At 39.0% G+C, this 23527-nt stretch overlaps 1 protein-coding gene across 15 annotated transcripts in view; it reads right to left on the reverse strand.

Annotated features, from left to right (window-relative positions):
* Meis2 (Meis homeobox 2) overlaps positions 1–23527 on the reverse strand; it is a 201683-nt gene that overhangs the window by 171084 nt on the left and 7072 nt on the right. For all 15 annotated transcript variants that reach the window (XM_034493822.2, XM_034493821.2, XM_076929467.1 and 12 more), the window contains 3 exons: positions 23007–23057; positions 22119–22268; positions 12512–12626 (listed from right to left, as the gene is read on the reverse strand). In XM_034493822.2, the coding sequence (XP_034349713.1) occupies positions 12512–12626; positions 22119–22268; positions 23007–23057 (316 nt within the window). The remainder of the gene's footprint in view (positions 1–12511; positions 12627–22118; positions 22269–23006; positions 23058–23527) is intronic.

Consider the following 23527-nt stretch of genomic DNA (forward strand, 5'->3'; position numbering starts at 1 on the left):
TCTCTGGAAGAATCATTCTTCACCAGCGCACATCGCAGGTTTATATTTTGAAAACTCTGCATGGGCTAATGAAGCCTGTTCTGGCTGCTAAATGTCCACACTTCAAAATTCATGGCATGGAAAATAAAGACTCTCCTGATTATTTGTCTGCTTTCTCCACCAAGGGAGAGTCCTGCTGGCCACCCTGGGCTCCGTCTTCCGCCCTCCTTTCGCATATGTTCTCTCTTCTGACTTTGCTGCCACGGGCTTGATGCAAACTTCTTGTGGCTTCTAGACTACTAACCCCCTTTCTATATTTGCTTTCCTTCCCCTCCTATGTAATCTCCATAGTCTACAAGTGCTAATTTAAAAATCAAATCTCATCATAACTTCCTTTGGCTTAACCTATTTTGGTGCATTCCCCATGTTCCAGACCAGGATTTCCCTGAGTCTGACTTTAAGAAACAACATCCCGATTCTCAAGTCTTCCTCTGAAAACCATGATGTCAAATTTCTGTGATCAGCCTGGCTCTCTGCATCCCCATGTCCGGCAGTGCTTTCTATGATTAGGAATGTTTGGTAAACAGTGCTTAGAGGAGCAAGCACACACTTGAGGTGATGTCAGCTCTGCTGGCCCTCCAGCCACGCGTTTGCTGTGTATTCTCTCATAAAAACAGCAAGTTCGGACTGGTTGTTGCTCTTTGCATACCCATAGCTTCCTGCTTCTGAGCACTTTTCTCTGTTCTTGCCTGCTCCCTTGTCCCCTCCCTATTCTAGTCACCTGAAGATAACATTAAAGGCCATCAATGAAATGCTGAAAGCCTCCCCGAGTTATGAAAAGCCTTTTACTAATACTTCAGAGAGTATTGCGTATTCCCTCCCTCAAATAGATCTCATCCTGCACGTTAGATGTAATATCAGAAGTGTGCCTGCTTATTTGTTTACATCCCCAAATCATATGATAAAGCACTGGTATGGAAAGAGAATACATCTTATTTGGTCCAACTATATGATTAATAAATGAATGAATAATGACATTTGCATTCTACCATAATCTCAAGATAGACTATTTTGGAGCCAATGTATATTAAGTATAAAACCGCCCTATTAAATAGTTATTAGTTCCATTTTACAGGTAGAGAAATGAATAGGCAGAGAAATAGTGGTCTAGGAGTAGCAAGGTCAGAGGAAAGTTGGTCCTCTTGCTTCAAAACCTGTCATTCTCTCAACACCAGTCTCCTTCCTTGAGCATCATCATCTGTCCTGAACTTATTATTCCATAACCTCTGTATGTGAAGATGTGCTTCATACAAGTTATGTGTGAATCTGCCATAATGCCCCTCCCCCAGCTTACTGTAGCTAGCTGCTGAAGGGGTACACTAACATACGGTCCATACATAGGTTCATGCCCCAAATCCCTTGCTTGATAAAGATCTTTGTGCCCTGAATTTAAATAACACATGGTTTGATAAGGTCTTAAGGGATAGGGAGATATATACACATCAACCTCCACACTTGGCAATTCATTAGAATTTCACAATCTCTGATCATTAACATCCCCACATTTGACACATAGAGATTTTAGGAGTTATATTTACTGAGTGTTTATTACAAATGTTAGTTGGAAAAGGGAATATAAAATTCTATACTCCTTAATATACTTTTGTTAAGGTTTCTTTTGTAAAAGGCTTCATTTTGAAGCGATAGGGCCAGCCATCACTATTGGGAAGGAAAGATTAGGGAATAACTATTTGATTTAAGCAAATACTCCAATAGTTAACACACAGCTTCTGAGAAAGTGCATCACAACTCAACATAGGGTCACATAACTGAATGTGTAGGTCCCAAAAATTTGGCAACAGTCAAAACTTTCTGAATATGCAATGACCAAAAATTAATTCAAAGTTAAGTTTGTAACAAATCCAAGATGTTCCTGACAGAGCTTGCCATGTTGCATTCCAGAGTGGTCTCGGTTCTGAACACACAATATATTTGCTTTGGAGCATGCATGCCACCAGGACATGCAACACCAGCCTGTGGATGCCTGCACCACTTCAGCCCAGACTGGAGACCATTTTAAGGTATCAATTGCAGTAGTTTTACTGTATTTGCTAGGTTTTCTGCTCTTAAATAATGGTTTATTTATGAAAAAAATCCAATAACAAAGATTTTAAATACTTTTTACCATCATCCTTTAGCATGCAAGTCTCAAATTGATATATTTTGGATTGTTCTGTGTTAGAACGTTTGATTTTTAAAGATTGTTTTTTAAGTAGCTGTCTTGACTTTGACAAAAATCAAAACAGAAAAAAATATTTAGTAGGACTCGTAACTCAGTGAGAGACGGCTTGATGAACACGCAGGTAGCTCTAAGCAATCGAGAAGAATTATATAGGATATTTTGGATTGAATTTAGGGCAGAAATTTCAATAATTTCAGAATTGTCCCTACCCTTGGGCTATTCCTCATGTATGTGAAGCTGTCTTCTCAGTTGACTTTACAATAAAAATAAGGACTATCTCCAGAAAGGCTGAAGCTGCTCTGTGTCTTGCAGTGTCAGGCTTAGTATTTTTATGTAAAAATAAACATATTCATATTATAAATATGTAAATTTTCTTTATCTTTAATAAATGGTAAAATATATGCATATCGGAAAGTTGTTTTAAAATAAATTTTCTTATAATTTATTAGCACTAAATACTTGATTTGTATACTCATCAAAATGAGTATACCTACTTATCTGGGGAGGGGGCAGTCACATAAAAGTTTCTCAGGTCAGACAGGTCCCACTTTAAAAATCATTAAGCTCCAGACTATTGGTGATCATGTATAGATTCATGTGAACTAACAGTCTTTACATTGAGACTCGCAAAATACCTTTAACTATAAAAATTCATAATCATTAATTAGAGGTTTTGGAATAGTGTGCAGGCAAGAGTGGATAGAGGCTGACCTCCTGTCATGCATCTGGTGTATTATTTCACCTGTGAAGTATAGAAATTACAACAGAAAACATCACAGTGGGATCAGGAACAAGGAAGAAGTTGCTTGTGTTTACAAGATACTCCTGATGCTCAGACCAGAACCTAAGTTGTCCTACATACAATTTGTGTCATTTTACCCTTTGCCATAAAATAAATTCAGATGCCTGGTTCTTGTCTTGATAAACCAAGAAGGGAAAAGCTCTCCTGAACTGACCAACAAAAAGCAGAGAATATTATCTTATCACATATCATAAATCAAGGATGTAGAACCCCAAGATGAAGAACTTCTAGCCAGTCTCATTGATTAAGAATAAAAGTAAAACAATAGGTAAATATGGATGGAAACACTAGCTGCCCAGAGCTTGAATCTGTAAGATCGTTTAGTCCAGGCTATGATAGAATGAGAGGACAAGTCCCCAAAGATAATGCAACACATCCTAGGTCTATAGAGGATTAGTGTCAGCATAGGGATGACTAGAGTCAGCATAGAGGAAGAATGCAAGAACTGAGCTTTGCTGGCTTTGGGCAATATTCTGTGCCCCACACATGAAATTGCATTGAACATACCTTCGATCTGGAAGGAGGGTAGTACCCCCTCCACTTTACTAAAGGAGAAACTGAAACTAGCAGATGCTGATGAGAGCTGAGACTTGAATCCAAGTCTGCCTCCCAGGCATTACCTTTCCCTTGCAACTGTGACCTTAGAGTACAGATCTTACTACAGGGTAAGGTCCCTGACAGATAGAAAGGACCAATTATGAACGTAAATATACCTTCTAAAAGCTACTTTAAAAAAACTAAAGTTCACATACATGAAACCAGTAATGCACGATGAAAAATTACTTCTGCCTTCCTTTACGTGTTTCCACGTGATGTCTCTAAAAGTTAACCCATCCTAAACAAGGTCATCATAGGGAAATACTTGTCACATACTACGTAATCTCTCTGATCAGATCCCCGCCTCCCCTCCCTCTTTCCCTGCTGTATTATAATAAGAAATTCTATCTCCAAATTCTGACCACACGTGCATAGTTAAAGACAACCCAAAAGTACTAATAAGACAAATTTTTAAAGACCGACCTATCTCCCAACGGATTCTATGTTTAAGCTGATGTCTCTTTTGGCTCCTTTAGGGCAGTAATGAATACACAAAATGTTAGTTTAAAATTTGGGTTCTTTTTACTCCTTATGGAATGTAATCAGATTGCAACAGATGCATAGATAACATTCCAAATAACTCTTGTATATCTAGGTAAACATCACAGAATCCATCAGCACAAAGTTTTTCTTAATTTGTTTACCTTGAGAAGGAACAAGAGGTATGCCTATGGGTCCTGTTTATAAAGTCAAAAGCCAACCCATGGCTGCAAGATAGGATAGCCTAATAGGTAGTAGGGGGTAGCCCTCCACCAGAAAAGCTGGGAGAGAGGCCAGGAATCATACACTATCCTTACAGAGCTATGGAGAGGATTTTCCAATGGAGACAGACATGCTATGGAAGTACAAAAAAGAACCTAGGCTCGTGCCTGGGCAAACTGGGAAAGCTTCATGGAGGGGTTGATTCTAGTGTGTTAGATTAAGAGTTCTCTGGGTAGAAGACAGTCAAGGATACATCCCTGCTAGGTCTGCCTCCTTATTAGAGATCTTAGCTTTCCCTGGAATCCTGGGAACTTATCCTTGCTCAGCAGGGATATTAAGAAGTTTCACTCCACTTTTAGCAAGGAGCTAACAACTTTCAGTTTCCTTTTTGCTTGTCACCAGAAAGATATAGATTACTCCAGAGAACACAGGGTAAGTTAAAGTGGCTTAAAACATTGTCTGCTGTGACATAGAAAAAAAAATTTTTTTTTAAAAAAAATGTTTTGTGAGGTTGAATCAAAGACAGATGTGAACAAGGGAAGATAAATACAAAGTTCTCCCAGGAACCCCTTCTACAAACAAACAAACAAACAAACAAACCCAGAAACAATCTTAAGAGATTCCCTATGGGTAGAAATAGGAAAGGCGGATGGGAAGGGGGTGGATAACTTGATGTTTTCACAGACTATTCTTCTGGAGCAAAGACAATGAAGGAGGAAAAAAATAGTACACGTGTATTGCGATGTATAGCGCCATAAGGCTGTGTTTGATGCTCTGGAGGGCTTCAACAAGTACTGTTCAGCCAAAAATCAATTGAAAAATCAGCATGATAAGAGAGCACGAGTTGCCCTATAATAGCCTTAAGACCCCCAAGGCTATTCAAGTCCCTTTCATCTGCCACAAGGCACAGACTCTAGGGGGATCTCACTTGCCCTCCTTAGTCCTCTGCCCCTCCGCCTTCCTCACCTACAGCTTCGCTTTCCCTGCGAAAGGGCGGCTGACAGGGAATGATGATGTTTTCAAGTGGTTTTTGAGAATGTTTTCCTTCTCTGCTTTATTCTCTATCTTCTCTTGACATTTGCACTAAAACGCATCCTGTGCGATCAGTCATAGGCTTCCACAATAGTAAATGGTCAGCCTCAGTCTCCAAAGCGCCTAATGAGTAATAGGGCTGCATTCTGAATGCCTTAGCTGACAGACTTTCCACTGCCCTTAATAAAATCACTGTTCAGGCTCATGCAAATGAGCCATGTAAGCAATTCACAGCATTGTTATAAATATACATATATATTTCATTCCAAGATTTCATCTCAATATTTCTTCAATCACTCCTCACAATGTCTGGTTTGTTCAATTTATATTTCTGCTCGGCATTTGGTGCAAACCCCACAGATAAGATACATCTGTCCCTTAGTCACAAATCTTGGCATTTTTACCTTAACTCCATGGTGAAATGAGTGCTTGGATTTACCTTGCTTATTAGCAGCAGTTCCTCATAATCAAACATTTCATTTCCAAACTTTCGAATTTGACATGAGCTGTAGCAACTCAGTAGAGACATATCCAAGCTTAAGGAAGACACATAAACATGCTGATCCGGGTGAGGGAAGGAAAAGCTAATTGGGAGTCAGCTTCCCTGTGATTATCAGCTTGTTTATGGGGAGGGAGGGCTCTTCAGAATGGCACTGTAAATTTATCCCTGATTATGGTGTTAACACCAGAGCTCCCTTCCACACGCTCCCCGAGAGCCCCCACCCCGTCCATTTTGTTTAGTTATAAAGGGTTGTGCGCTGTTTCCGCAGACTGACAGTCTTCCACGCTTTGATTTTCTCCAGTTTTAAGAAAAATTAATCAGTTGCACAAGCCAGTTGCCAGACTTCACTCCCCTCATGGCAGAAAACACACATATTCATTGTCTGCTATAAGAATAAATTTTAGTAATTTTTCCCCATGTCAATATGAATATTAGACTGACCCAATTAATATGAAATGCTTCTATGCTGCTGGAACAGACAGTGCTACAGAAAGAACCATTTGCACAACCTGTTCATGATTATGGGCCATAAGGACACAAAGATGGCTCACACATTTGTGGGCCATCTGAATTCTTATACGGGAAGGGGAGGGGGAAGGGTGAGCCGCACGACGTTAGCTTGACTGTCGTGGGTCATGTTTTTTAATCCCGAGTATTGGACATGTAACACAGCAACAAGAGCTGATCATTTTGTTTAATCACCTTTTGGATCTTTGCCAGATGGTCTCTATTGAGAACGCTGCAAACACAGAGACATGAGCTGCATCTAACACGCCACCAGAGCCTTCCCGTAAATGTCTGAGAACTGATTCCAACGAGAATTTAGTCTCAGAGCAGAAAGGGATACATTTAAAAACTCTGTGCATTAACTATACTTTTCCCCATAGAATCCTCACTTGGCATGAATAATTTACCCTCTCTTATGCTAATGGGATCATGAAAGTATCCCCCTGTCTTTAGTGCCGCTATTCTCAGCTTTCAGTAATTACCCCACCCAGTGAAAATAACATGGCTTCCACACTGAACAGCCCACTTGTACCTGACAATCAGAAGGATCATGGCTGACAGTGGAAGAATCCAGAACTGGACTGAGACACCCTCAGAACCCAGAGAAGAACACAACCACACAGTAGCCCTGGTAGAAGAGGAAGATACATGGACAGGAAGGGAAGCAGGGTAAAAAAAAAAAAAAAAAAAAAGAAAGAAAGAAAGAAAAAGAAAAAAAGACTCTCCATCATCAAGTCTGCTTGTCCTTTGACTTATCATCAACTCTGACTCAAAGAAAAATGTGCTCCTTTTCTAAGTATGAAAGAAATTGGAGACCAGATGAGTTTAGAAAGAAAATCAATACATGATAGCTAAGAAAAAAATCAGAGTTATCTATAAAACACATCTGCATGAAGTATGTATTTTACCAGACTTTAAATATATGTAAAGGATAGAAAATCCCCTCAGTGAACTTATAGAAGAGAGAAAAAAAATTACTGGATTAAAAAGAAAGAGAATGGAGAAAAAGGAGGGGAAAAGAAAACTTATTTCGACTTCTGTCCACAAAACTCCATGTTAGGTAGTTCACTGTGTAAAAATTATCAGGCTAAAACATCTGGGAAAGAAAGCTATGAAACAGCAGGGAACGTGGTTGGTTTATTGTTTATCTTTTGTTTATGAGGCAGTATTCAAGTTTAATTACTACTCTAAATTAAACTCTAACTGGCATCAGGAGACATCCCTTTCCATGACTAAGTTAAAAAAAAAATCTGGAAATCCCAACTCTGGATTTTTCAGGTAAGTTGATACATACATACATACATACATACATACATACATACATACATACATATGAATGAAACCAGCAAAATTAACAGCTATTATAGAACCCTTTTAAGCATTTATGGGAAACCATTACATGTTCCTAGAACAAGTATTTATTAGAAGCTTTTAATTTTATTTCCGATGGCGACTACCTAAAATGTCCTAAGACATCAACAAAACATACCTAAGTGTTTGCTGATGTTTGAAAGGTGGCTTTCATATTTATTTAGTTTTTTTTTGGGGGGGGGAAGGAAAGGAAGTACCACATGAATATTTTATACATAACAGCTTCTTCTCTGCCCGTGTTCAACTGTCAATTATAGTTGAAGAGAAAAAAATGTTGATAACAATCAGGAGAAGAGGGATGCTAGTATACTTTTATCATAAGCTAGTGACCAGTTTGGGGTGAACTTAACTCTAGGAAAAATAAAAGTTAAAAGCAACTAGCAAAGGATGATGCCAGATGGTGCCTGTCATATTGTATTTAGGGTTATTTTAAAGAGATTGCCGCCACTATGAAAACATTCCATAGACAGAGTTTTCCTAGACTGAATGAGAAATCCCAGCAGAGAATATTCAGGACCCTCAGTAAGTGGGTTCCCCACCTTCTCCTTTAAATACATAACTGGAATATTTAAAGCAGAAAAATATTATTTTATAACTGCAATATAGTATTAGCTAAAAAGTGTCATACTATCTTACACATGTGCTTAACTATAAGAACTTCCATTCATTACTAAGGGGACATTTGCAGATTTCAACACTATGGTTGCTAAATAACTGTACAATAACTAAATAAACATCTAGCTGTGGGATTCTAGCCTTGTTGCCTGGATGATAGATGGTGACATCAATGGAGGGGCCTGGTGGCAGAGTCGAAGGGAACCCTGCTGGCTTATACAGCCCTGGGTCTTGAGTGATTAGAGATATAGATGCTAACATGTTCATGTATTTGGGTTAATCTGGGTCTGGCAACAGGATGGTTAACGTGTGTGTGATGTGCACTGTGAGCTCAGCAGTTACTGGGCCAACTGTCTCGGTATTTCTGGGAATCCTGCCTATTCACAGTGCAGGGATTGTTCAATTGCTGCAAAACGTACAAAATGAATTTTACAAAAATGAATTGTAAGGAAGGCCCCATTACAACGATTTTACAGCAAAGATGTCAACATCAATTTTTCTTTCATGCATAGCTAATGATTAAAACAGCATATTCCATTTGCCTAAGACAATTTATTTCATATTGGCACATCAAAATATTGAAATACAAAGTTATCTTTACTCTACCCTTTTTATTCACTGCTGATGAACCCAGACCATTGTTCAAACCAGGAAGGATAAAACAAACTTGGCACGAAATACTTAAAACAAAGGCTCATCAATATTCTCCAATTTGTCAACATCTCAATTACAGCACTGGAAAAAATGTAAATTTCATGTGCTCTAAACACTGAGGGGTCTATTCTCTTGCCAATTCACATGTGTAACTCCCATCAGCGTTAATGGGAGTTACACAAACCCATCAATAATAATAATACTTTGTACATATACTGTGCCTTTTATCTAAGGCTCTCAGAGTGCTCTAGGAGAGAGGAAGCTGCTTCTTAGTCTTCACTCTGGCAAGTACACAATGGAACACAAAGCATCTTTTGACTCAGCAGCAGGTACAGAACTAGGAACTCCAGGCCTTATTATCAGGCCCCATTTTACTGCCGGGAAGTCAGGCACAAAGACAGGCAGTTACTGCCCCAGAGCTCTGAGCCTGCACCCTAATTCTATCCTTGAAAAACCAGATTTCCTTCCTCATCGAATGTGACTAACAAGACAAACGCCCTCCCTTTGGCTGCTCTTCGAAAACAGAAAACTTAGTGAATGAAAAGTTGAGCTCATATTAATACAGTTGACTGGTGTGTGGTTGGAAAGATAAAACCAGACCTTACATTTCTCCAAGTTCATTTTTTACATTATTAAAAAATTTTGCTTCCTTTTCTCCATTCTGTTTATCATATAAACTCCTGAGAGAAAAGGTGACCTTTCACCCATGTAACTGGAGCTCTTTCAGTATCAGGTCATAAAGCGAGATGTTTTTAGGTTCCAAAGTAAAGATTTGTGAGAATCATTATTGTGAAAATATTCACAAAAATTATAAAGCAACATAAATGCATGTATTGTTTTATAGCATATGGCTATTAAAGTTTAATTTAAAATGTGTATGAAAACATTGTATTTAGTACAATTCATTCCTATTTCTTCTGTTTATCATAATTTGTTTTGAAATTGAATCGTTTTGCAGTTTTCCATATGCCTGTTGTGCTAATAAATTCTGAAGAAGTAACTAAAGTCTCTTGTGAACTGCAAACTTAGGTTTCCATGAAACATTATGATATATTTAATATGAAAGACGTAAATTTCCCTCCCAGGTTTTCCATTCTACATCAACTCTAAGATCTAACCTGTGATAAGCATATGTGATTTCAGTCAATATCTCTGTTGACTTTGCCCCGAAGCAGATAATTAATCTTTCCCCACTGAAAGCTACTCTGAGCATTTTGGTGGAACAAAGTATCAAAATAGCTTTAACATGTTTAAAAGATTATAGGAGCAAAACATACCTAAGTCTCGCATCTAAATTTTAGAATCTGCTGTCAAAAACAAACAAAACAAAACAGAACAGAACACCTCGATGCATGAATTTTAACTACTGACCCAGTGAGTCAGGCAGAAAAATTCTCCTTGCACCAACTTTTGCCATCTTATCAACACGATAACTTTCCCCGGCTTTCTCTCAAACTTTAATACAGTTGAGGAGGCTGTTGGAGAGACAGACTTCCCCGTGCGCACATACATAAACCACCGTGTCCATTCTTTAATCCCACAGAGATATGATTAAAGGAACAGAAAGCTTGGGGGATCAAATCCTTCAGCAAGGGATAAGTGGGTGCAGCTACCCACAGAACGAAGGGATCAGTGGCTTTTTCCCTCCCCAGAGGATCGCTCTTACATGTCTTTCTCTTTCCTGACCAAAAACCCTTAATAAAACAGAACTCACTAAGTAAAATGATAAAACTTCATGCTTTGTTTGCTGTGGTGGTTATTCCCTGATCACTAAGCCCACCTCAGTTCCTCTTCTGCCTCCTCTCCTCTCTGACCCTTCCTCTTTTCCCTCTCGCCATAACTCAAGAAACCCAACAGAACCAGTCAGTTTTAAATTTCAGTTGGGACCTTGGTGACCTGTTAATGAATCTACAGAGAAGAGAAAAACTCACAGTGTTGAGTTATGCCTGGTGTCGCTAGCTGACTTGGAGTCAGAAATGCTTGAAGCGTTAACGTAATTGCAAGAATGTGAAAAATGAAGCGCTGGGCTCCTGAGCCAAGTGAAAGGTCAGAGGGAGCCTCACACCGGAGAAGTTTCTGGAAGATAGCCTCATTAGGCCATTAAGTCTGCTTCTTCTCCCCGCACCCATCCCTGCAATGTTGAGGGTGTTTTGTTTTTATAATAGATATTTCACCCTTTGTGTTACCCTAACTTGGAGCACTGGGGAGGACTGAATGATTGAAAGCTTTCTGCATTTGACCCAGGGTCAATTGGAACCTCAGTTAAACCCCTGAACTTCAGTTCCATGATTGAATCTATGTACAAGATTCCTTCAAAACATCTTAGAATGAAATTTATTTTACAAACAGTCCAACTGATGTACCCAAACCAGTATACATATAGCTCACAAGTTCTGTAGCTTGGTATTCGGTAGTACGTTGTCTATGAGTTGCAACTTGTTGAAAAGACAGATTCTAAATAGAGTTCACTTACAAGTAAAAGCTATCCTAGAAAGGCCGGCTTTCTACACTTGATTGGAAAATCAGGAGTCCAAAATCCCCAGACAGAAACATGAAGAAGGGTAGATACACACAGGACATCAGCTCTCTTTTAGATGGCCTATATCACTACAGCTCAAGCTGTTAGACAATATTTGACTTGGAAACCTGTCTAATGCTTAAATATTATGGCCATAAACAGAATCATAATAGAGATAAAATAGACCTAAGAGATCAGACACCATCTAATGTAAAATATTAAAAAGTAAAATCTATATACATTCCTGGACCACATTCAATAATGCATCTTTTTTTTTAAATGATCATTTTATCCATAGAAGAGTCTTTCCTACCAACATATAATTGCTCTCTGTTGTAAATGGCAAAATTCATTACAAACTGCAGAAGGCTTCTTGAACATCTGCAGCTGTTCTCCTTGTCTTCTACATTTCTATTTTTTTGTTTTGTTTTTTGAATTAGGACAAAAGTCACTACTTCAGCTGTCTAGAAGCAAGGACAAACAACATCTGAAGAATTTCGAAATCCATCTTCTCAAACTAAAAATCTGTATAAATCTCTTCAAACTCCTTCCCCATATTTCTGGAGTAAATAAGAACAGATTTCTGTATCTTATATTCTTTCAATTCATGCTGCTTTAATTATAAAAAACTCTTATAGTAAATATTAGAAGCAAATATCCTGTTTACAGTATAATTCAAACTTCTGGTTTATAGCAGTTAGGTAGGCCTGTTTTTCTGATATACACCAAAGTAGTGTAGATAACCGCATTTGTAGGAGAATTGGCAGAACTAATCAATTATTATTGTAACACGGACTTAAAGATTAAATAGCTCATTTTAACTCTTTAAATAAAAGTAACAAGAGGAAACCTGTCTTCCTACCAAAAGTTTAGCAATATGCCCTACACCTTTACCAGCCCCTCTTCTGTTTACACAAACTGATACCATGAAATGCTGAAGTCATTTTGATCATGTTTACTTTTGTACAAGGAAAATTCTTAACCTTTTACCTTGCTCACTGCTGTTGTCTCCACTCTGGGAAGCATGGCCCCCACTGGAGGGTCCTGGGGTGCCTGCTGAGTGAGTTGAGGTTGCATCATCGTGGTCTCGCCAGGATGAAGGGTTCTGATGTCAGGATGCCAAGGAATTTTCCCACAGTTACCATTTGAGCCATAAATGAGGAGCCATGAAGACATACAGGCACAGAGGGAGAAAAAAATGTACATATTAGTATTTTCAAAAGTTTCCACACGTATGCTAATCTGTGCCCTCTTTTTCTGTTACACACACACACACACACATATTTCAAAGATACATCCTACTATACACAAATTTACACTGCAGTAAAGTTAACTTCTGAAGTAAGGGAAAACTGCCTTAAATTGTCTTTGTCAGTTTTTTTCTATTAGAAGCAGGAGACATTTTTTTTTCCTGGTGCTCTTAGAAACAAAATCCATCAGAGTATAAGCCTCCACAAAATCCAAAACTGCCTTCCAAAGAGCACGGCATCAACAGTGTTTGGTGGAACATGCCCTTACACCTTTCAATTGCATATCCTAAAGTGGTTGGTCTGAACTCTCCAAGTGTTACCAACAGGTAGATTGTACAGCCAACAGAAGCAATATTAACCATAGCATCAGTATCTCAGAAGCCACCAAAGCCTGCTTCAATTAGCACAAATGGTAATTTTAAAAATGAAACTAACAAGAGCTGCGTGCCACTTAGCAAGTGACCTGAGACTTTCGCTTTAAACGGCTGAACAGTGGCTTCTGGAAGAATTTCGATGACCTGACTGAAAGGCAAACCGGGAGATACCAGCTCATGCTACTTTACTGATATGTTCGTCTCCTGTTTCCCCTCCCCTTTCCTGATCATTCCCAATATCCCATGCTGTAGCTTAAAGGGAAACAGGAATTCTAATGTACAGGAAGGACTTTATCAGCACCACATGAAGGCAGGCCAGAGATGGAATTTCCTCTGGCAGACAGGGAGAACAGGCACCACACATGAAACCCAGCAGACTTGGAGCCAAGGCTGTACACTTGTTACCCATGTGCTAGGGCTTTGACTAAACCTATGAAGCTACAGGCAAGTGAATTCTTTAGGGTTGGGGAAGAGGGTACGGGGCAAAAATTTAAAGCTATAGCAGTCCTTCAGAGTGCATCATTGCTTTTTACTAGAATTGGTAAGCAATAGTTCAGAAGCATAAGGCACATACAAACTATTTAGTATGAAATATGAAAGCTATCTTTCCATAATACCAAGACATAGAGTTTATTAGGAAAAAAAGTCAATCTGCCTTTTTTTTTCCCTCAACACCAGCTCTCTACTTTACCTACAGCAGATAATGCTACCAAAATAAAGCCAGAAACCAAAGTAAGACAAATGAAAGAAATATTCTTGCATAGAGCAATAGCAACAGACAGATTGTAAATTACTATTTGGAATTTTTATAGATGCTGACATAATCCAGATCTTTGTGATCAACAATCTTAATGTGGAGTGGTGCTATTGAAGGTGTCACCAGGCCAGCCATGGACTCAAAGTCAAGACCAGGGAGTAGAAATCATGACTGTAAATACAGTTCAGGTTCAGATCTCTACAATAAAGATGTGATGGAAAAAGAGGATTAAGGAATTAGCTGGGCATGCCTATAATCGCAACACTCAAGAGACTCAGGCAGGAGGATTGCCATGAGTTTGAGTCCAATCTAGACTACACAGTGAGAACCTGTATTTAAAAAAGAAAGAAGAGAAGAAAGAGAGGGAAGAAGGCAGGCAGCAAGGAACAAAGGAAGGAAAGAAGGAAGAAAGAAAGGTAAGATTGGTTAGGAAATGAAAGTTAGTAGAATATATTAGACCGAGTTATCTGTTGCTTTGCAATCTCTTCATGTCCGATATTTACTGGATGGTGGTCAAATAAAAAGCTAGAAGAATTATAGAAGAGGGGGATGGGAGATGCCATGTACTTTTCCTACGTAGAACACTTCCCTTGAACTGAACTTTCCAGTGTACACAGCCGATGATATAAATTTTATGCACTTCAGGCTTTTTATGAAGCTGGCTGCCATAAAAGCTCCTTACCCTTCATGAAAATTACAATAATTAACCACTAACACCTCAACTGTGTTTTAAGGCAAATGTCATCCAAAACTATTATATAATTGTTCGGATGGCGCTGGGACAGGCCTTTCTATTTAAGCTCTGGCATGATGGGAAGGGTTCTTGCATAAGCAATTCCTGAAACTAAAAAACACAAGTGTGTTCTTATCAGCTAGACCTGGGCAGAACTTTAAAGTCAAGCCTCATTAATTCACAATTTAGTCTCTCTCTTTCAGTGGCTTTCAGAAGCAAGTGTAGAGACATGTGGAGAAGCGAAAGGTAAGCCAAATTTGTCCACATTACTCTAAGAACAATGGGTTCCACCAAACAAGTTACATCTTTGATTTTCAGTACAGCCATCAATTTTTCCCGTTACCTTATTTACCATTCCCTGTCTCTTACCTCTTCTCTTCCTCACCTCTTAAAAAAATAAATCAAATCAAACAAACAAACAAGCTCTCTTGAAAAACTGTCACATTTCTTTGACATCTCCTGCGCTTGCACTATGTTCAGTGGAGGGAGGAAGCAAACTGAGGGGAACCTCATGATAGTAGTCTACTCTGAAAGAATGATGGACAGACAGATCTCTTGGGAGTTCTGGGGTAGTGACTCACCCCAAGACGTCTAGATAAAGCTACACATAGTGATGTGATCACTTATAAAGACAAACATGGGGGTAATCTGGGCAATAGAAACCAAAATAAATAAATAAATAAAATAAATAAGTAAATAAGTAATTCTCCTTGGTCATTAAAAGAAAAAAACCTCACAATCTACATAGACAATATAAAGCATTAGCCACAAATACTGGGTTTTTCTTAGACTGAAATATTTGTGTGTATCACAGCTTCCCTTCTCCCCCTCCTAGATAGTTTCCAAGTTTCCTTCAAGAATAACCACCTGGCTCTCCGCCAAATTATAAGCAGAAGTTGAGTGAATCCTGAACCAATGTGGCATACAAAAGCATGTAAAAACACATGACGTATGTAGAAAAATAAAGGAGAATTACTGTCTGCATGTATCAATGTAGAGGAGAACTCAAGTGTACACATTCCACAATATATGTCCTGTTCTCCAGCCAAAAATACCATGAAGACACCCCAGGGCAAGGAGGGAACATGTTTCTATTCCCAGCGGCTTTAATAATTGGGAGTCAAAGAAGGTACTCCCCTTGTTCTCTATATAATTGTGTTAAAGAGCAGCGTTACCAGGAGAAAAGCACTGAATACCGAGTTGTGCACAATAGGAGATGGGAAATAGATACAAGAAGCTCCGTCTCCAGGGGCAGTTTTTTCTATTTGCTGGGCCACAGACTCACAGCTGATAATGCAAGTTGTAATTAATATAAAAGCAAGAGACAATATGGGCAGAGCTTGTAGTAGCAGGGCCACAGGAGAGCGCTCGGCTGCTCTCCTTGGCTTCTCATTTGCACAGGGCTTTCCCTAGAAAACACAATCCTGCCAGTGTTTTCTCCCTTGAAAGTTAAAAAAAAAATTGATTTAGCACCATCATTGAATTTTTGCTAAATCTAGAAAAGAGATGAGAGGACAAGAGTCTCTGGGCACAAGAAGGAAATCCTCTGTGCACTGCTTTTGTTGAGGTTGTAGGTAGGCTGCAATTACACCTCAAACCAGAACAGCACTTCTGTGAGTGTGCTGCCTATAGGATAATACTTAATAAGTCCTGGCCAACTGCTAGTGTTTTCTATGACAGAGTATCCCCCCAAACCCCAGAGCACAGTTCATCTGTGGGGTCACTGGGGTAAAATACGCAAGAGCTTCTAAATAAAACCGTAAAAGTAAAATGTCTTAGGCTTGAAGAAGGACACAGGAGCCACTATTGCGTTCAAGATTTGACAAAAAAGATCTGAGCTCACCTTCCTTTAGGCTTCGTATGAAAAGCTATTCCCTGAATGTGAGACAGGGGAGAAAACAGACGGACAGAACCAAGACTCTTGGGGCCTCTTCTAACAAGTCATGTGACTGGAGTGAAGGCTTCAACGACTTTTGGACTACGGGCTTTATCTCTTTAAAATTATGAAGTCACACAAGATAATTCCCAAGGTCATGTCCACTAACTTCTATTTTGAAAAGTACTTTAAAAATAGCCAACAGATTTTTCTAGAGCCCATATAACTAAATAACATCAGCAGAGAAGTGTATATGGAGCATAAAAGCACAGTAAAGTGATTCAAGATATGTGTTCATAGCTAAACAGTAACAGAAAGCACATTCAGAAACATGTTCATTAGCTGAAGAGGAACACAGACTAGTCTGTCTAGACACATTTAAACAACAAAAGGAAGGTCTATGTGTGTCAAAACTTTCAACTAATATTAAGTTACTTATTTCTTATGGTTTTATGATGTTTTAAGTTCTAATTAGCAGTGCAGAGAAAACTGTTCTTAAAAAGGATGTAAGCACTCTTAATTCTGGAGCATCCAAGTCCACAAGTTAAAAACGTTCCTGGTATGGCTGGGATAAATGTTGGAATTTCAATTTTTTGATTGTGATGCTGACCAAGAACTCAGGACACCAGTGTGTACTTTTAGAAGCTGAGTCGTTTTTAAAATACATATAAAACTGGAGATTTTTTACCTTAGCATCTGTACCAAAGATTGATTGACTCAATCTTTGGGAATTAATGCATACCCACGTCTCATACAAGGGCAACACCCTTTGCAAATGATCACTCCATAGAGTGGTGGACTCTCAAAGAAGACAGGAACACACTTGTTACTATAACTTATGGTATAAGATGCTTTCTGTGACTTTCAAAGTGTGCGGAGATATCTCATAGACCAGTTAGTAAGTCAACAACCAACACAATGACGTCAAATAACACCAAGTCTTCTCAGAGATTTCTGAGTGTCTATGTGGCTGCCAAGCATGCCTAAATTCCACCACTTCACTATAGTAGAGCTGAAGACATGCAGCAACTGTACAACTTAAATAATTGAAATGATGTAAATGATGCTCTTGATGAGAAATAAACAGGGAAGCTTCCAACAAGCAGAAACATCAGCAGCAACAATGAATAGAAAGCCCTGTCCTCTATCAGAGTCTTTAAGACAGGACACTGAGCTCCAAAGTAAAACTTTCTGAAACTGGATCCCAGAGGCTTTGGATCTAGCACAGCCTAACACCTAGTGTCACACTTCAGTGTAAAAATGAACAAACAAAAGAAATCACTCGTGTTAATAATGTTAATATTAGATCTCACTATTCTTCCTCCATCTTCAATAGACCAAGCACACAAATTTAAACTGATTTTCACTGGCGTCGCTTCTACTTTTTTAGGTAATAATGGAATTTATCTACCAGCACTTGACTATTTTCTGTCAAGAGAGAGATTCTGGTAATTCCTTCCTCTGACCTAACTCATTAAAAAAAAAAAAAAAACCTGTATTGATATAAATATACTTGACAATTCAGAAATGCAAAATAATAGCAGCATATGTTCAATCAAATGACAGCACAGAAATGAAAATAAAATGTCATTTGTTTATGATGTTATCAGAACCAATCAATTTTAAGATAACTGCCAATTCATATTAATCCATATAACTATATTTTTTTTTTACTTAATTCTTTCAAAGAAAATAAAATATAGCCTTTTGGTACTATTAGCAGGAATACCATAACCATATAATCATATGCATTATCAACATGTGTAGCTAAGAGAATCTATTTCAAACAAGCATATTTGGTTCATGTGAATTTTATATCAATAAAGATATATAATCTATTTATGCATAAATATTATGCTGACACTCATTTGTCTGTACTAGACCTAAAAAGTTGATCTCAAATTATATAAAAATATAAAAATAAGATATTTCCTATTTTTCAGTACTTCAACAGTCTAGAAAAAACATAATTATTTTACAACAGTTTGCAAGTTGAAACTTTAAAAAATGCTCTTGTGACATGTTTGTTTTAAAACATGATAAATTTGATTGTCTGAGAAACTTAACATTAGCTGCAGCTGGAAACACAGTTGAGTTTCCTTTGATTATCATCTTTTTTTTTTCCCTCAACAGAATTGCAAAGAACACTATCAGAGCCATTACTGCTACCTGCAACTACTATTCTTATGCTATAGTAAGAGTATGAGATAAAAAAATACATCCTAACATTAAAAAATAAGCATCCCTCAAGAATTTAGTTAACACAGCCTAGCAGCCAAAGTTGCACATTTTATTTTTCCTTTAGTTCTAAACTTCCTCTCATCACTATGCACATCATGTTTGTTAATAATAAATGAACAAACCCAGTATCCTCATGGAATGTAAAAAACAAAATGCAAGACCATTATGGGTCTTCTTGTAATGCATCTATGTTGTATCGAAACACTTATGTGACATTGCAGAATGTGGAATTAGCACAGCTTACCCGGTAACAGTACATAAAAGCCATTCTTAAAAGTCTGCTGAGAACACTAGCTTTGAAGATACTTATGCATTTAACACCCTTCATTCATTTATATTTTCAAGTATTTTAATAAGTGAACGGAAAACTATATTGGCGCATAACATCTCGCCCTTCGTTGCTTTTTAGCGCACAGAACTACAAAGTTAGTCTTTCATATTTTTTCTTTCACTCTTTCTCCTTGCCTGCACACACACACACACACACACACACACACACACACGCAATGTAGGCTTGATACCACTTAATAAGGATAGAGGTGTATGTGTTTTTGGGGTGTCAAACAGCTGTCACAAACTGTCACCTCCACAAGAGAAACCTTGGCACACAATAAATGAACCTACACTTCTTTTTTAGCTGTCATTATTCATAGCCAATAAGTTGAACTGCTCACGGCATTTCATGTGCAAATAAAACCACGAGGTAGCTCAGTAGATCAGAATAGTGGGCCAACAGATAAAACAGAGAAAACAACACGCTGTCTGGGTCCTTCTGAAGTGGCTGATCATCACCCTGCGCCAGCGCACAGCAAATGAGATCCAGCCTGGGGCAAGGCATTAAATATGCATATCAAAGCAAATGAAAAAAATAAACCTGATGACTCAAATTGGACACATTTATATGCTGAAAATGTCCCCTTACATTGCTTTCAGGTAGGGGTTCTGTGGTCTCTTCCTTCTCTTGTGACTGAGGGGTTGAGGGATGACAAGTTTGTAGGAAAGGGTGAAAGCCTTAGGTGGATGGCCTTTGTTGGGTAGGAGGGGGTGGCCTAGCAACAAATGCAGTCAATATGCCTGTGGTACCTAAACACTGCAGAGCCTTCAAGGCTTTCTCTCTCTCATCCCGCAAGAAACACAAGCATGGGCCAGACCTCTCTATTTCCCACCCGTATGCTGGTGGAACAAATTATTGCTTCGTTTCAAAACAAATAGCAGGGGGTTAAAGCAAAAATGCTGTAGTTCAGATCTCTAGGAAATAAAAGGCTTTAAATTATGACGCCCAATGAGGTGGCAAGCCCTCATGGATTCAAAATAAATCAGTTGTCATATTTACTTGATTGGGGGCTTGAAAGGGTAGCAACAAATGCTACAGTTGACTCTTTTATCCAAAGATGACGATTGTTAAATTATTTAAGCACTATTCTCTTAGGTACCACCTTCTTTTTGAGTCTGTATTTAAATATTACGATATCTTCACAAATTGGCATTGTATATCAGCCAGAACTCTAACCCAACTCGTGTATCTTATTTCTTCTACATAAACATCCGCACGCTCTAACTCCATGCATCCACCAGAAAAGGCATTATTATCAAGATAGTGCTGTAGAAAACCAAGGAGTCACAAACACACAAAATAACAAGATAAGCTTCTGACGTAGAAAGAACGAGAACCCCTCATGCTCCAAACCATGTAAATACATCCCTCTTTATCTCCGCCCCCATAATACAAATGCATACAAACTCAGAAACAGAAAGTGAGGGAAATAAGTAATGAACAAAAATAAATCAGTATTTATGAAGCTAACATGCTTCTTGGACCACAAGGACACACACACTGTCGAGACACAGAGAAGCGAAGAAAATTCCAATAGCTGCTACACCTTTTTGATTTCATTTAATACATGCAAGGTACAAGGCTGCTCCCAGATCACTTCCCCTGTTGCTTTGGAAACAGGTAAGGATAAAGACAGGTATGGGAGCTTTTAGCAACACATTTATTTCATTTCAGAACTGGACATCCTAGGCTATGGTTTTCTTTCACTATATTGAACTTTTAGGCTGCTGTCTCCTGTAGTACAAAGGTTAATCTTTAAAAACCAATGGCTGCTTCTTTTCAAAACTTTTAGTAGAGGAAGAAGAGAACTCACAGAAAAGCTATTATTCCTCAGGTAGCTCAATTCATTCCTCTTGAGACTCAGGAATTTGGGGGTGGGGAATGCAAACCGCCTTCAAACCTCAATGCCTGTTTAACTTCTATGGGGTGTTAAATTAATATTTAAGCCATGAAATCACCCAGACTCTGGCCTATGTCATTTAGGTTGTGAGTTCAAATGAATACATAGATACCCTGTTCCCCACTTCCCGGTTTGAGTTCCCAAAAAATACACTGCTATTCACACCCACTCTTTAACCTCAGCACCCCTGCCTCCCCTCCATCTCTGCCAGCTGCAATCCTTCTTCTCTTTGCTCCTTCTTCAGACTTCGAGTATCATTACATATGCTTCTCCCCACCCCATCAGATTCACTATATCAGTTCCAAAAGAAGACTCAGAACAGAGAGAATAGAAATCTCCTTTCCTGCTTGACATCCACGGGCATCTTCCACATCCTCCATCCTCAGCCGCCAACTGTTAAAGTGTTAAAGCCCAAACACTAACCTATGCGAACTCAGTCTTAATTCCCTTCAGCTTTCTGTAATACAGTGTTAAAAATTGGTTCATCAAGGTTGCTGTCTTTTATTATAGAGATGCTTCAGGCACTTGGCAATAAGACCATATTCTGACAATAAGTTTCTATGAGCAAAAAGTCCTGAGACTTGTAATGTGTTCATTCACTCCTTTTATTGTCAATGCAAGGCAAAATTGCCAGGAATTCTCAGGGTTGTCTTCTCTGGGAGAGAAATAGGCCTCCTTTCCCAGTCACTTCTTGCTCTCTCTCTCTCTCTCTCTCTCTCTCTCTCTCTCTCTCTCTCTGTCTCTCTCCTCTCTCTCTCTTCCTTCCTCTCCAGCTAACTGTCTTGTCTCTTACTATGCCTTGATTACACACAGAAAGAACCCAGAAAAGATGGAGGCCATCATACCAAAAAGAGTATTTACTAACTCCCAAGCCACCAGGTTCAGGCAACTTCACACATAAAGAGCACAAATCATTCTATCAACTCCCTGGTTCTTTGACTGGCAACGTAAATAAGGACAGGGTCCAAGAAAGGGGAAATCAAAATAAAGGCCATGACACTTGTAGTGAGAAAGGGAGAGAAAACTCCGAAAGCAACTAAACAATTTAAAAACAAAACTCAGTACCACAAGGTTTTAGAAAAATGCTTTGCCCAGTGGCCTTTAGAGAACTCCACGGGCTCTGCAGACTTACGTGGTCGGCGAGATTTGTGGAGGAGCCTGAAAGTTCTTCATGATCTGACTTGGAGCTTCCATCTCTCTCATCAATCACGAGGTCAATGGGCATTTTCCCCTTCAAACAGCTAATGTACCGGTGGCAGAAGTTATCACACAGTTCGTGGACCTAGGACGAGGGTCATGGCAAGGGCTCAGCTCAGGTTGTCTTTATATGTTTCATTTTTTAAAGAGGAAGAATATCAGGTTGCAAGGTTACATTTGTAGAGAGCAATAATGTGATGTCTTCCAAAATAACTCTAATTACAGGCTGTAAGAGTTAAAGGCAAGGAAACAATAGGGCAATTGTGGTAATAGATATTATCCTCCAGAGACTCCCCTGAGCAACAAGTTACAAGAAAGAAAGAAACTAAACTGGAAGTAACTGGGTTCACACTGGGAGAGCAGAGATGAAAGTGTGATTTGATAGTAACTCAGAAGCATTTAAACACTACAACTGGGGACATTTGTGATTCGGTTGTGTATGTTTCCAGGGGAATGATTGATCTATGTAACAATGCAAAGACACCCCAGAGAGGACTCTTCTCTCTGCTTACACCCAGCAAGAATTCTGGACCCATGATAAGCTGAGCTAATAGAGACACAAGTAGACATTGTGTCCAGCAACACAAATGGCTCTTGCTGTACTTCAAATAATCCTGAGTGCCTGGGGGTGGGGACTTTAAAAGTCAGGGCTGCCCTGATTCCCATATCCTCTGAGTCCCTGGGTTGAGAAGTCTATAAAGGAAGGAAATAAAAAAAACGTGATCAACATCTCCAGATGTGTAATCCCTCATCCTGGAGGCTTGTAGCATTCCCAGTCATCTAGTTGAGAGAATCAAAGTGCAGACTGTTGTTTTCTGCTTACCTTTTCTAACTCCAGAAGATGAAACCTTAGTACTTGTATTGCTTGTATCATCTGAAAGGGAAATTTAAAAGAATGGAGTTAGGGTTCTAACACATGCAAGGTGTGTGTGTGTGTGTGTGTGTGTGTGTGTGTGTGTGTGTGTGTGTAGGGCAGTGTGCTGAGGGAATTGGGTAAGAAAGAAGAAACCAGCAGGTGGCTGGGCAAAACCCACACATCAAGAAATAAGAAAACCAAATTATTACTGATCATCTCTGCCTCATTGGCTACAGTGGTGGGAATTAGTGTACCGGGTGGCCTTAGCATGATTTTTTTTTTTCCCTAGCCATCACAGTGAGCTGTTGGTAAGCTCGGTTCTCCCACCAGGTCTTACTCCACCCATTCCTCTTTTACTGTCTCCTCCTACCTTCCACCTCAGGTCAAACTGGGGGGGTGGGGGTGGGAAATAATATAAGAAAAATAAGAGGAGAGGAGAGGAGAGGAGAGGAGAGGAGAGGAGAGGAGAGGAGAGGAGAGGAGAGGAG

Source organism: Arvicanthis niloticus, chromosome 2 (assembly GCF_011762505.2).
Source record: "Arvicanthis niloticus isolate mArvNil1 chromosome 2, mArvNil1.pat.X, whole genome shotgun sequence".
Lineage (NCBI taxonomy): Eukaryota > Metazoa > Chordata > Mammalia > Rodentia > Muridae > Arvicanthis > Arvicanthis niloticus.